General features: G+C 46.2%; 2 protein-coding genes across 5 annotated transcripts in view; one reads left to right on the forward strand and one right to left on the reverse strand.

The window, feature by feature from the left end:
* The window catches only part of SLC37A3 (solute carrier family 37 member 3), a 93,731-nt gene that overhangs the window by 6,660 nt on the left and 72,666 nt on the right, over window positions 1–14,405 (forward strand). The window lies entirely within an intron of this gene.
* LOC141567575 (ras-related protein Rab-19-like) overlaps window positions 425–14,405 on the reverse strand; it is a 35,058-nt gene continuing 21,077 nt past the window's right edge. Inside the window, exons 1-5 of one of the 4 annotated variants that reach the window (XM_088799892.1) lie at window positions 12,135–12,205; window positions 11,406–11,466; window positions 10,179–10,402; window positions 8,394–8,577; window positions 425–1,890 (exon numbers count right to left, since the gene is read on the reverse strand). In XM_088799892.1, the coding sequence (XP_088656018.1) occupies window positions 1,622–1,890; window positions 8,394–8,577; window positions 10,179–10,379 (654 nt within the window). In that variant the 5' untranslated portion in view covers window positions 10,380–10,402; window positions 11,406–11,466; window positions 12,135–12,205 and the 3' untranslated portion in view covers window positions 425–1,621. Of the gene's footprint in view, window positions 1,891–8,393; window positions 8,578–10,178; window positions 10,403–11,405; window positions 11,467–12,034; window positions 12,258–14,405 lie in introns of those variants that run through there. The other 3 variants (XM_088799891.1, XM_088799890.1, XM_074315288.2) reach the window with 3 other exon arrangements.

The raw sequence follows: 14,405 nt of genomic DNA on the forward strand, positions 1-14,405 counted from the left end.
AAAAAGGCTCATCTACTTAAATGCATTTCTTTTCTCACTCATATAACTCAATTTCTCTCATTTTCTGAATGGTCGCTTGTTCATTTTAACAATGAATGCATGTTGAAATGAATTAACGTGTCCTTAATTCTCTGTGATCCCGCTCTGGTCCTCACCTAACCTTTGTGTCATCATGGTTCTTAAGTTTCAATGTGGGGAAGAATCACCTGGCAAGTGTGGATAAGGGAAAAGATTCTGATTCAGTCAGTCAGTGTTGGGTCTCAAGAATCTGTAACAAGCATCCCCTCGACCCTTGCAAATGTATGGTTGGTGAACGACACTGTGAGAACCATCAATCTGTTGTATTGTCCAATAAGTGGTGTCTGACATCAGTCATTTCAAATTTTAGAGTAGGCACATTTACAAAGTAAAAGCAAGAACCAGGTGAAATGTGAATATATTTTATTTAGCCTAGGATATCTAAAATAGCATTTCAACATACAGTCAATATAAAAATTATCAGGGAGATACTTTTTTTGGTACTAAGCATTTAGCATCTGGTGTGTATTTCACACTTAGAGCTCATCTCAAATTCGAATTAGCCACATTTCAAGTGCTCAACAGCCACACTCCGCCTGTGAGTCTCAGAGGCCTGTGCATGGTGATGCTAAAGGCTAGAAATACCTGGGGACACTCATCTGGGCTGAGGAAATGCCCCCACAGACATTTCCCTGTTTGGAGCCAGTGTTGTGACCAGACCAGCCCTTGTGGTTCTTATTATGCCAGCAAGACACACCTCAGTAACAACCATCCGGGAACTTTGAAGAAAACACGGTGTTACCCACAGGTTCTGGAGGGTCAGTGGCACGTTCAGGGCCACACAACAGTGTTACTGTTGGTTTGCTGGTCATCTATAAGCCAATTTAATTTCAATTCAGAAATGACTTCTGATCCACCGCCTAATTTGGTGTTTTAGGAAGAAATTGTAGACACCTCCCACATCCTAGGAGGGTGGTCAATTGACCCACGTAGGATAAAGTGAAGTCCAATGCTCTCTCCATCACATGGCTCCTGACCCTTTGGCAAGATGGTGTTAATGGTCTTTATGTCCAATGGCTTTGCTCCCTGAACTAAAACCCTGAGGTGTGAATGTCAGGAGCCACATGTCAACAGCATTCTGGTTTAGCTCTGCAGGCTTTCCCCCTTCCTCCCAGGCCCGCGCCATTTTAAAATGTTCCCAAATGTTCCAAACATCCTCTCCCCTCTCTTGATACTCCGTTTTCTTTTTACTTTCACTACCCTCTTCTTCAAGTGAGAAACAAAATTCAGTAGAAACAGTTGAAGGGTTGGGGAGCCAGAAAAGTTTGAAAAGATGATAAAGAGCAAACCTCCTATTCGTACCTACGTGCCTTAAGTCCAGGGCAAAATCAAGACGCATTCACTCCAGAGGCCACAACCTGTCCTGGGTCACGGTCTCTGGAGTGAATGGAGGCAGACGTGCTGCCCATCCAGGCGGGAGGGATGGAAGACTAGCGGCCAGTCGACGCCTGGGTCTGAAATGCTACCCAGCGGACACTAGGTATCCGGCTACCGTTGGTTTCAGAGGTGGCCTGTGATGGGTGCAACTGCTTCGTGCTCATATTCAGCAAGTGCAGCGGGTCTTTTCTCTCGGACCCTGGTCCTTAAGTTCTGGACTGAAGTCCAGCGAGAGGTTGTTCTGGGCGCTCTCTTCGGACAGGGGAAGACTTTTCCGGGCGATCAGCTCCTTCGCCATGAGCATGAAGACATCAGCGATGTTCCTAGACTCTTTGGCAGATGTCTCCAAAACCCTATGGATGTCGTACTTCTCGGCCAGCGTGCAGGCTTCCTCAAACAGAACATCCCGTTTTTCCGACAGGTCAGATTTGTTCCCTGCGAGCAAGAGGTAACCAAATATTTCACTGAGTAACTTACCCTGGTTTTTAAAAGATGAACTTTAAAAAGAACATGTTAGTTCAGCAACATGCAAATATGCATTGATTCGCATATAGTATTTGAGAGCAAACATCCTGAAAATGAAAGCACAGATGAATGGAAACAGAACCACTCTCTTAATTCCGTCTTCGGTAAGATCTTTAAAAGCTGCAAGTAATGGGCCGGAGGTGTGCATTTTATTATTGGCTGGGCAGGTAGAGCCTCTATTCTTGGGAGGGACCGTCATTCTAAGTCTGACAGGCTAAAGACTGTGCCAGACGGACTCTCAGTCTTCTCTCTTTCCTTCAGACCTTGTTCCTCTTTTATCTCTTTCCCGCAATTACAAAGTGTTGGGCACTGAGATGGGGCCGGGTGTAACTGAGGCGACTGTGATCTGCATTCCTGGGTTGGGGCTGTGGAATGAATAATGAAGGATTTTTTTTTTGTGTTTTTTTTTAAGCTTCAATTTACAGATAATTAAATGCAGACTTCGTTCAAGGAGTTTGGACAAATGTATATGCAAGTGGTTCGAGATTATCTACTAGAGTAAGACCATTATGAGACTATGCACTTTTGCTCCAACGTATGTACCCAACAGAAATACGTGCCCACGTGCATCAGCAAACATCCCAGCATGTTCAGAGCAGTAATTTTCCTAATTGCTCAAAAAACTCAAATGTCCATCTGTTGAGAATGGATATTTGTTGAGAAGTGTATTCTTACAAAGGAATATTATACAAATTATAAAAAAGATGGATTACAGCTGCATGCAACAACGTGGATGCAACTCATAAAGGTAATGTTGAGGGAAAGAAGCTTAGACAAAAAGACATTTGTATGATTCCATCGATATAAAGTTCAGAAACAACAGCGTAACAGAAGTGCAGCATTTGGGGTGTGGGGTTAGGTGGTAAAATGATAGAGAAAATGGAGTATTTACCATAAGGTCATAATGTGTTTACCTTTGGGGGAGAGGAGAGGATAATTGAGAGAGACAGGAAGGGGGCTTGCTGGGAAGGTGCTGGAATATCCTTTCCTGACCCAGGTGGTGTTTACACAACCATTCCCTTTGTGATTAATCAGTGTTTGTGTACTTTTCTTGCACATGTTAATATATCCCAATAAAAAAAATTGACAAAATACTTTCTCAGTATCAGAGTCACCAACCAGCTCATGACAAAACTGGATTTAGATAATAATTCTCCCCAAATAAGTGAAATCCAAGAAACGTTTCAGGGGACATTACCCCGGCTGGTACTGTGATGGGCTGAAAAATGGCCCCAAAGACACCAGGTTGTAATCCCTGAAAACTGTCAATTTTACCTTGTTTGGAGAAAGCTTTGCAGATGTGATGAAGTTAAGGATCTTGGGTTGGAGATAATTTGGGATTAGCTGGGTGGCCCCTAAATGTGACCACGTGCAGCTGTATAAGAGGGAGACCTGACTGCCACACAGAGGAAGTGACATAAAGCACATGCTGACAGTCAGTCACCTAAGAGCTGGAGGAGGCAAGGAGCAGATGTCCCCCCTGGAGCCTCTAGAGTCTGGCCCTGCTGACACCTTGATTCAACCCAGTGATACCGATTGCAGGTTTCTGGCCTCCAGAACTGAGAAGAAATTTCTGTCTAAAGCATTCAGTTTATGGAAAATTGTTACAGCCGCCACAGGACCTAATTCAGGATTGTACGTTCAACAAACTATGTGCATTTTTATAGCTTGTGAGGTCTAAGCCTGGGCATAGTTCTGCTTCTAGAAGAAAGGTGTGAGAGCCCCTTAGTGGGGGCAGGGATGTTCCCGCTGAGCCAGGAGTCTGGACCCCCTTCTGCCTCCCTCACTCTGATCAGAGGCTTCTGGGCTGGGTCACATTGACTGACCTTTCTGACCTATTGTCCCCTCCTGCCCTGACGCCACACCAGCATTGACTGTCCACTGTCCTGCCTCTCGGCGGCCGGTGACTGCACCCCTCAGGATGAGCCTGGCCACCTGGTGGAGGGAAGGAAACCACGTGCGTGCTCCTGCAGTGTGAGCCCTTCTTTGCTAAGTGTTCTGTGTGGGCACCCAGAGGTGACGTCCTGCCCCAAAGGAAGGGGGTTCTTCATCTTGTAGGGAGGCGAGAGAGACGCACAGACACGGAAAGAGCTGCACAAGAATTGACCGATCCCACACAGGCCACGAAATAACATCTTAAGGGTCAGGTGAGTGGTCCGGTTGGTAGAGGCACAGGGGAGCCATGCCTTACCCACATCCCCGATCCCAAAACCTCTGGAACCCCTGCGTTGTTTTGGTAATTCATCTGATGGTAAATTCTGCCCTAACTGACCATTAGGAGTTTTTACTCAACCTGCTTTGTGTGACTTCATACATTTCAGTGCATAAACGATCATACGCTTGACCATGGGGTGTTGGCCCAGACCATGGCGAGGGGTTTGTGTAACCCCGAATGTACCCTCTAAGATCCGAGGAATTCTGAACTCTGAAATCTTGGGCCTTAAGGGTTTTTTTCACCAAGAGATCGTGGACCTGTAAAAATCACAAGAGTTCAGTGAAAGGTTTGCCTGAGATCCTGAGGGGCAAAGACCAGATGCTGAAGCGAGTTATGAGAAGACTTCCAGTGTAACCTACAGAAGGAAGCTGCCTCCTAAACCCTTACTCTGACGGAGCGGATGTAAGAAGTTAGGGACGAAGCAGAGGGGATGAGGAGATGAGACAACCTCCTCCAGGGGGAGAGCAGGCAGCTGCTAACCTTGTTCAGGAATTTGTGAATTATCTTGAGGGCATCGGGGACCAAAGAGGATTTTAAACAGGGACTTCCTGCCAGTGGCCAGGGAAGGAGGAACACTACAGGTCAATGCGGTCCTGTCTGACATCTGTGTGATGGTGACGTGGTGGCCATCAGGGGCTGAAGGAATCATGGAGAGAGAGAGACACTGTGTGAAGGAATGAGGGCTGAATGGAAAATGCAGTGAGGGGCGAGGACACTGTCCTGAGGGAACAACACATTTGACTTTTCAAGATTAAGGCCAGGAGGCCAGTGACAGAAAACAGGAAGCCCCATGTGTCAGCCCTTGGGATTAGACGCGTCATAAATGGGGATACTGGGGACACAGGCAGATCACCTGTGGGAGCATTTTTAGAGCAAATGAAGAAGTGGGGCAGAGATGGTCATAACAAAAGACAGACTAGGGTGTAAATATCAAGAGAGCTGTGAGATTCCTGGAAATCCTGCAGTCTCATTTATTACCCTCTCTGCCCCATCTGTTTCTGCAGCAGAGTAATTAATAGTCAAGGATGGTGCTGGCTGGGGGAGAGCCAGCGAGGGAGGCTGTGAGTGAGAGAAACGCCTTGGCTTCCAAAGACACGTCCAAGAGGAGGGGACCCTGGAGGCAGGACTGCTTTGCAGGCAGGCTCCAGGCCCTGAGGAAGAACTGCTGCAGTTTTTTTTGGGAGTCTCGGGAATTTACAGGAAAGGAGATCCAGCCCACGTTCCTGGGAATATCGCAAGTGTGATCAGATCTGCTTCATTCCCTCAGTGAGGTGATGCATGTTATTTACACCTTCTCTTCCCATCTATGGGAGCCACCTTTAGTGGGGTTTCCTTCCTCCCCGGGGGTCCCGGATGTCCCTCCCTGTCGGCTCAGCTCCTCACCCAGTGGGCCTCGGAGCCCTGGGCAGAGCACAGCAGTCTCTCATATTTGCTCTGCAGGAAATGGCAGCTTCCCTTCATGGAGTACTTAGTACTGTGCTAAGTGCTTTCTATGTGACCTTACTTAATCTTTCAAGTCAACAATCACTTTGAAGTCCGTACCAGTTTTATAGACAAGGATGTAGAAATGTAAGAGAGTCAGTTACAACCCCAAGTTCAGACAGAGAGAGATTTGAACCCTAATATGTCTGACCCTGAAGTCCAGGCACTAGAGTAGACGCAGACATTGCCTAAATTAGAGCATCAGGGACCCTGAGTGACAATCCGGCTTAACCAGCTATTGGAAATAGTTGGAAGGGAACTGAACCCATCGGGACTCTGGGCACCCGACGGCCTGGTTCCAATCCTGCCTCACCTGTCATCGGGTCATGAGGCCAAGTTACTTGACACTTAACCTCCAGATGCCTTGGTTTCCTCATCTGGGGAGTGAGGATATTCAGCTCTGCTTCTTAGGATTGTTGAGAGGATTAAAAGACGTGGCCCAGGAGAGCACTCAGAACAGTGCCTGGATCCTCCTGAGTATTTAGTAAATGTCACCTGTCACCAGCCTCTTCCTCGCACCTGGCGGGCGGGGCCCTGCTAGGCAGAAGCAGCTGTTATGAAGGGTGTTGGGAATCTCAGCCACTTCCTCCTCGGTGCTTCATAGAAGTGGTTGCTGGGGAAGAAATACGGCTCTTTGGGGTCAGTGTTTATTATTATAACTCTGAACTCTGCAGTTAGAAGTGTCCTTTATATCAGAAGTCACATCAACAAAGTTTCTGGTCCCAGAGGGGACCTTTGGGTAAGAAGTGAAAGGAGAGAGGAGGAATCTCTTCCTCCCCCAAGAAGAGAAGTTTCTCTCCACATGGGAAGCTGCCTCTTGGCTTCACTAATCTCTCTTTTCTGGTCCTGCCAGGTGGGCAAGACACAGCCCCTCTGAGAAAATGAGGTGATTAAATTGGAGGGGCATCTGCTTTGGCAGTGGGCTGTGGAATCTGGGCTTTTGATCTGATGCAGCAAAAGGGGGAGCCCAGTCTCGGCTCTGGAATGACTTGGCTTTTTAACTTAGGAGAAACACAGTGAGTCCCAAACAGCACGTCTTCAAGTCTGTGTATAACATGGGGGCTCGACTACCAATCAAAACAGCAACGACTTAGGGGAAAGAAAATGGTTCTCAAATAACAAGTCCTTTCTGGAGCCCTGATAGTAACGGGAAGTGGGCTAGGTGTGCAGTGACTGCCACAGCCCATCCTGGCCAGGCTTTGCATCCTGTGCCTGCCTCCTCCATCGGGCTCTGCTGCTTAGTCCAGTCCAGGGTGGGCACCTTACCCCAGGCCTGCTGTCCTCAGGTCGGCTTTGTCATGGAGAGAAGGAGCGGGGAATGGGATTTGCGTTCTGAGAAATGTGAGCTAGTGGATACTGAGAGAATGGGGCGTTGTGGAAGGGCAGGCAGTGGGGTGATGCTTTGAGAGATGCAGTGAGGGGGGTACAGGGGTGAGAGAGTGCGGCAGGCCCACATTATCCTGCATGTGAGAATCATTCTGAGACAGAGGAAATAGATGCACAACAGAGGACAAGGGGGCTGGGTCACAGAGTCCAACCCTGAGAGGGGGATCCCCAATTCCTGCTCATCGGTGGGTGGCCAGGCTGCACTGTGTTTTCTGCTCTGGCTAGGGCTCGACTGCGGGCTTTTCCCAGGTCCCAGGGACACACTCCCTTACCATGACCCCCCATTATTTGAGAAACATGAATGAGTAAGTTCCTTGAAAATAACAAACCTTCTAGAAAAGAAATCTTATGCCTTATTAAGCACTTGCAATGTGTCGGGCACTGCTAAGCAATTTGTATACATTATCTCATTAAATTTTTACATCCTGCCCAGTAAGTATAGGTGAGAAAATTAAGGCTCAGAGGGTAACTGGACACAGAGCTAGAATGTGCTTCTCAATGGATAAATAATCCATTAGACACGGTATGTTTAGCTCTTTCTCGGTCTGCATATTTGCGTAGGATTCTCTCTAGGATCCTGTTAAAATGAAGACTGATTGGGTATTTCCAGGATGGGCCTGAGATCATGCACGTTTAACAAACTCAAAAGCGGTGCTGATGCCGCCGGTCCTCAGACCACACTTTGAGTAGCAAGGGCCTAAGCCAGCTGCCAAAATGAAGTGGCCACTTGCTAAGCAGTGGTGTACTCAGAGGGAGGAAAAGGCCGCCCTGCTCACAAAACTAACACTATGGAGAAGTGACAGAAACGTTAACACTTTTCTGAATGTACCACAGGACCTCTTACATCTCAAGCTGTGAGCGCACGTTGTGTACTCGCAGTTGCTGTTAGTTTTGGTGTTGGTCTTAAGATTCACTTAGGATGTTAACAGGTGTAAGACGTCATTCAAGGGTGTTGTCAGTCACAGTTACCTAAGGGGTTCCCTTGGGGACGTGGAGCCATTTGACTGTGAACTTCAACCTACACAGTACTTCCTGTGTGGTCTACACAGAGTGTGCAGTGAATTAGCTGCGTGTCCCACGCATAGAGGCCTGGGACCCATCTCAGGTCCCCAGAGTGAGAAACTCTACGGTGGGGCCTTGGAGTCTGTGTTCTTCAGTTCACACCCACACCCCCCAATTGTGAAGTGAACCTGATGGGAATTTCTGGCCAGATGCTTACTGAGGTCCTGTCCACCACGTGTACTTTTTATCGTTCCAGAAACACATGAAAAGCTCACCATCAGCAGAGGTGGCCAGAAATGCAGGTTTAAACCCTTTGCAAACGACATACCGATCAGCATGATGACCAAGTTCTCCGCTCCGTGTTTTTTAATCTCATCAATCCAGGAAGGAACGGACTTGAATGTGGACTTTTGGGTGATGTCGTAAGCGATGATGGCCCCGTCGACTTTGCGGTAGCAGATTTGGGTGATGCTCCGAAAGCGCTCCAGGCCGGCCGTGTCCCATACCTGCATCTGGAGAAGGGGGGGACAGGGGATGGCCTCAGGAGTTCCCATGTCTGATGGGAACTTGCTCACTTACGTTGTCTGAAAAATACAGCTGCCTGGGTGTCACTCACTTCTAGATATCCAGATTCCATAGGTCTGGGCTGGGCCCGCAAATCTTATTTTCCAGTTTCTCCCTAGGGCGAATTTGATGGGCATTTGGTTTGGGGACCAGCACGTCAGGGACACGAGAGAGGGGGAATCCACTGTCCTGGGGTCTGGTGTGGTTTTACCTTCTCACTTCAGTCATCCCTTCGTCCAGATTTTGGGGTTTAATCTTTTGAGCCTGCCCCCTGATAGTAACACTGGCATAGGTGATGGCATTGGCGGAACTGTTTTGGTTTCAACGGACGACTCAGCTGTTCATGTTTAGGTGTGTCCTCATAGTAACACCTTCCAAATTACCATTCCAAGCAATGGCGCTGATGTATACACCCTCCAAAAGTGTCTCAGGGTGTCTGTTTCTTCAGACTCTGACATTATTTCCACCATTTATTTTTTAAAGTTTGCAAAAATGCACAAAACTAGAGAGACCAGAACAATGAACACTCATATACCCATCTTCCAGATTTAATAATTATCAAGATTTTGCTGCTCTTGTTTCATCTAGTCCTTTCTGTTGATCTCTTTGAGGTATCCTAGACGTCATGTTATTTCTTCCCAACTTATATTAATATATGTCCCTATTAAAATGGAGTTTTTCTTTCATAACCACAATGCCATTATCACTCTTAATAAACTTTTTAGTAATCCTTTTGTGTCATTTAATACCCAGTCTATATAAAAATGTTCCTGATTTCCTCCAAAATGTCTTTTTACTTTGTTTCTACTTAATCAGGATCCCAAACAAGATCCATTTATTACACATATTCAGCATCACTTTTTGATCTTTTCTAATCAAATGGGTAACAGATAGTATCTCACTTTTCTATTTCTTTAATTATGAGCGAGGATAAGCACCTTTACATCACTCCATAAATTTATGAGCTGGTTCTTATAAAATTTGTGAAATAGCAGTTTTGTTCACTCTGTGAATCACCTACTTTTTGTATTGGTTGTTGATCTTTTCCTTAGATATTTATCAGGGCGCTTTTCACATTAAAGAAATTAGCCCTTTTTTAAGTCCCATATTTACAAATCTTCCCTTCCAATTTATCATTCATCTTTTGACTTGGCACATATATATATTTTGTTTTAGAGGGTTCAGCTCCCAGAGGCCCATGCAGGGATCGAACTGGCTACCTTGGTGTTATTAATACCACACTCTGACCAACTGAGCTAACTGGGCACCCCTGATATTTTCGACTATGTAGAAATTTGACCTTTATATATAGTTATCTATCTGAGATAGTTAGATTGAGCAATTCTTTTCTTTATGGCTTCTGGGTTCCTGACTTACTTAAAAGGTCAATTTCCTCATTCCACAATGATAAAAATAAATACTCCTTCGTTTTTTTCCTGGTACTTTTATGATTTCGTGTTTTATATTTAAACCTGTTATTCCTCAGGTATGGATTTCATGTTAGGAACCCTGGCTACAAGATGGAGAACCGATCCCGTGCCCCTCTGACCTTCACTTTCTTGCCGTCGAACTCAAGGGAGCGTACGGTGAAGTCCACCCCAATTGTGCTCCGCTGTGTCTCTGTGTAGACCCCGGATATGAAATGCTGCGCCACACATGTCTTCCCCACGTTGGAGTCCCCGATGAGGATGATATTGAACGAATAGTCAAAGTTCTCATGTGCTGCCCTGGCTGAGTTGGAGAATTGCATGGTTCTTGCCACCTCGAATGGAGCTAAGAAAGAAAGAAGAAATTCAGCATCTCTACAAGGCTCCGGCACTGTACTGGGCTCTTGGGGTCCTGGACAGGACAAGGCAGAGGGGGTCAGTGCTTTTGTAGAACTAACGTCCTTGTAGGAAAAGGACACTAATTACTGGTCTGGTATAAGGAGCTTCCCCCACAAGCCCACACCTGCCTTAGGGGGTTGACACTTTACGGTGTCCTCAGAAGGAAGAGGTTCTACCGCCATTCTCTGCTGGGCCCAGTACACAGTCTACACTGTCAATTGACAGCATTGATGGAGACCCTTGTCATAGAGACCAGGTGCTCCATCGAGTGTCCAGACAGCAGGAAGATGGCAGAAGAGGTGCCCACAGGAGTGTTTTAACTGGCATTCATCAGTTGGAGGACATGCCGTGCTGTCATCCTGTCTCCATTTCACATGGGAGCAGAGCTCTCAACTACTGAAGACTGAACAGTCAGGCAGCCGGCAACAGGGACAGACAAGATGTGACTGACAAGAAGTCAGTTTGGAAAGAGTGACGTGGCCTTTTTTTCTGGTTGGCACCTCATTTTGCTTGACCAGGAAATTCAGATTTTGAGAACCTTCAAAATAAAAACTGGCTGGAATATTTATGGCATATTTTAACATAGGTTGGAAAATAACGTTTCTTATGACAGTGTTTCTCAAATTAACCAATTATATCAGAATCCTTTGGGGAGATTAAAAAATATATATATATTCCTGAAGCCCATCTCAGATCTGCTAAATATATTTTAAAACATGTGCGCGTGTGCACACACACACACACACACACACACACACACACACACACAGAGTCTCCAGGTTATTCTGATGACCAGGTTTGGGGAACACTGACCAACACAATCACTCACCCGAAACTTTATTCCCACCTCAGCATCTATGCTGAGCTGTCCACCGTACTTCAATGTCTTTGGTCAGGAGGAACTCACTACGTCCTACAAAATTCATTGTGCACGCTCAGCTCTAACTTACCTGGCTTTGAAATCTATCTCTTTGGGGTTCCTCATGCTAAATGCCAGGTGCCAGCAGATTCCTATTCCATAGGACAGGCCATCAGATATTTGGAGCAGCAAGCATATCCCCTCCGGGTAAATGTCCCCAGGTCTTTCAAGTGTTATTCAGGGGATATTGGTTGGGTCTCTTCACCAAGGGTCTCATAAAAACACATGAAACCTAATCCCATTTGATGATGAAATGGGATGTGAGGCAGATTGCTCTTGCCGTGTGACACCCGTCTTCACTTCCCCCAAGTTTATTCTTTGGTTTTCTCTAAAGCCATGGAGCAGGACAAGTCTATCTCGTCATGCAAATTAAAATGCACACTAATATCCAATCTGTATGTAAAAGCCCTGAGGTTTAGGTGGGGGAAGAAGGATTCTGTACCTTTCTTGGACACCTCTGAAATCACCCATGGCTATAGGACCCAGCAGATGAGAGACACAATCTAACCACTTTGCTTTCTCTGACTTTTCAAATGCAGGAAGGCATTAGACTTCCGGTGTCTCATCTCTATAACTTGAGCTGAAATCTTCCTTCCATGTTTCCTCCCCCATCACGGAAGTCCTCAGGTTTCCACAGAAGCCCTCTTGAACTGAGCCTACCTGCCCTGCAAGGAGAAAGCTCGGTGTACACCCGCAGAGGCCCTCCATCCTCCATCCTGCATCCTGCAGCCCTCGCCTTCCAGCTTCACCTGTCGCTTACCTCTGGCTCTCTCGCCTCTGCAAGCAATAAGGTTTGCTTTCTCCTTGTTTTCCTTTTCAGTCCTCAGTGCCCCTTCTTCCTGCTGCCTCACTGCATGGTGGGAACTGTAGTTCTGTCCCCAAGTGTCAGGTTTGGCGGCCTGAGAAAGTGAAAGGAAAGCCAAGCCCTCCCACTGCCCTGGAGCCCGGAGCTACCTTTGAGTACAAAGTACAGGTGAGGCGTTGGCCAGCACTCCTGCGCACTCAGGTCTATCTCCAAACATTCGTCACTTTGCAAAGCCAAAGGAAAAGGACTAGCCAGTTAACTCTGCCAATACCTAGTAAGACACCCCCACCCCACCCCGTTCCTGCTTCCTACTCACTTTCTCTTATTCAGCCCTGGGCCTAGATTTTTTCTGGTGTTCCTTGTTTGGCTTGAGGTGGGGGTGTGGGGATAGTGCAGAGGACACAATGTAAGGCTACAGATGTGGGTCTTGAGTAATTTAATTGTTTTGTGGACTTGAATAACTCTTTTTGAAGAGCCAGCGAGAGAAAGGAGGACATCCAAAGAGGCGATTAAAAAACCAAAAGACTCGCCGGGCCGGTGGCTCAGGCGGTTAGAGCTCCATGCTCCTAACTGTGAAGTCTGCCGGTTCGATTCCCCCATGGGCCAGTGGGCTCTCAAACACAATGTTGCCAGTTCAACTCCTCCAGTCCCACAAGGGATGGTGGTCAGCGCCCCCTTCAACTAAGATTGAACACGGCACCTTGAGCTGAGCTGACACTGATCTCCCAGATGGCTGAGTTGTTTGGAGAACATCCTCTCAACCACAAGGTTGTCTATTCAACTCCCACAAGGGATGGTGGGCTGCTCCCCCTGTAACTAATAATGGCAACTAGTAATGGCAACTAGTAACGGCAACTGGACCTGGAGCTGAGCTGCACCCTCCACAACTAAGACTGGAAGGACAACAACTTGAAGCTGAACTAAGATTGAAAGGACAACAACTTGACTTGGGAAAAAGTCCTGGAAGTACACACTGTTTCCCAATAAAGTCCGGTTAAAAAAAAACCAAAACAATAAAAAAACCAAAATATCTTTGAATTTGTACAGGAAGAAAGCGCTGGAAAAGAAAATTTGTTTCTCTCCTTCAAAAAATCTGCCACAGAATGAAAGTTAATTTCTTGGACAGAGAAAACAAAAAAATTATTAATCTCTCTGCTGGCATTATAAGCACAAAGCTGAGGTGAATTTTCCTACCTTCTTTTCCCCCTCAGAGTCTGGAAGAGTCACTGCTTCTCATAGCACAGGGACTAGATTTTCTCCACTATATATTATAGAATGTACCATGCAGGCAGTTAAGGTATAGGCGGAATATGCAAATAAGAAACATCCAGATTGATAAAATATTTACATTGGTATCGTGATTTCAGACCATGGGCTGTTACAGACCTATTAATGTGTCATGAAATCAATTTTAGTGGGTTGCAACCTGCATTTTTACAGAAGAGGTTAGGAAAAAAATTCGGAATGTATCCCATGTAGTAAGGTCAGTATTGTTCTGTGAAATGTTGGGTGAGTTGTACACGTGCGTGTGTATATGGGGCTGATGTAAACTGCATTTCTTACTGGGGGTTGAGGTCTAAAAAGATTGAGAAGCACTGAAAAAGAGTACAATGTGTTCACTATCCAGGAACACTTCTTTCTATGATCCCTTCAGATAACCTTTCAAATATAATTGATCTCAGTCCAAATTCCATTCACAGATCAATTTTCAGGAACCTGTCTTTTGGGTAAGACGAAGCCGAGTCTGGCAGGTAGAGCAAGAAAACAAAAGACACTGCCAAATGCCGCTGCTGTAGACTTCTGTTTTCAGAGCCACAGTCATAGGTCTGCATCTTGGAAATGGAATGTAGGTTAGGACCCCCCACAGATGTACGGGAGAGGGCAGGAAATGAAGCCCGTTAGATGTCAATGTCAATGAGCTAGACGTCAAATGTTTTCTTTTTTTTGGTAATAGTTACTGTTAAAGAAAAAAGTCAGCTGCCTCCGACCCAGCACTTGGAAAAAGTCTAGAAGTAGGAATCCAACGGTAAAATGTCTCGATGGTAATGGAAGCCAAGGAGAGATTCCGCCTCCCCCTACTCCCACCCTCTCCATCAACGTGACTATAAGTGCAAAGAGCACAGCTTGGGCTTTGGGGAAGAAGTCGTTCTGGGTGGTGGTGACCAGGTTATACACTTATTGTATGTACATGCATATACATACATGTACACATACACATATATGTCA

Source organism: Rhinolophus sinicus, chromosome 8 (genome assembly GCF_057876585.1).
Source record: "Rhinolophus sinicus isolate RSI-liver-muscle chromosome 8, RSI-T2T, whole genome shotgun sequence".
Taxonomy (NCBI): domain Eukaryota; kingdom Metazoa; phylum Chordata; class Mammalia; order Chiroptera; family Rhinolophidae; genus Rhinolophus; species Rhinolophus sinicus.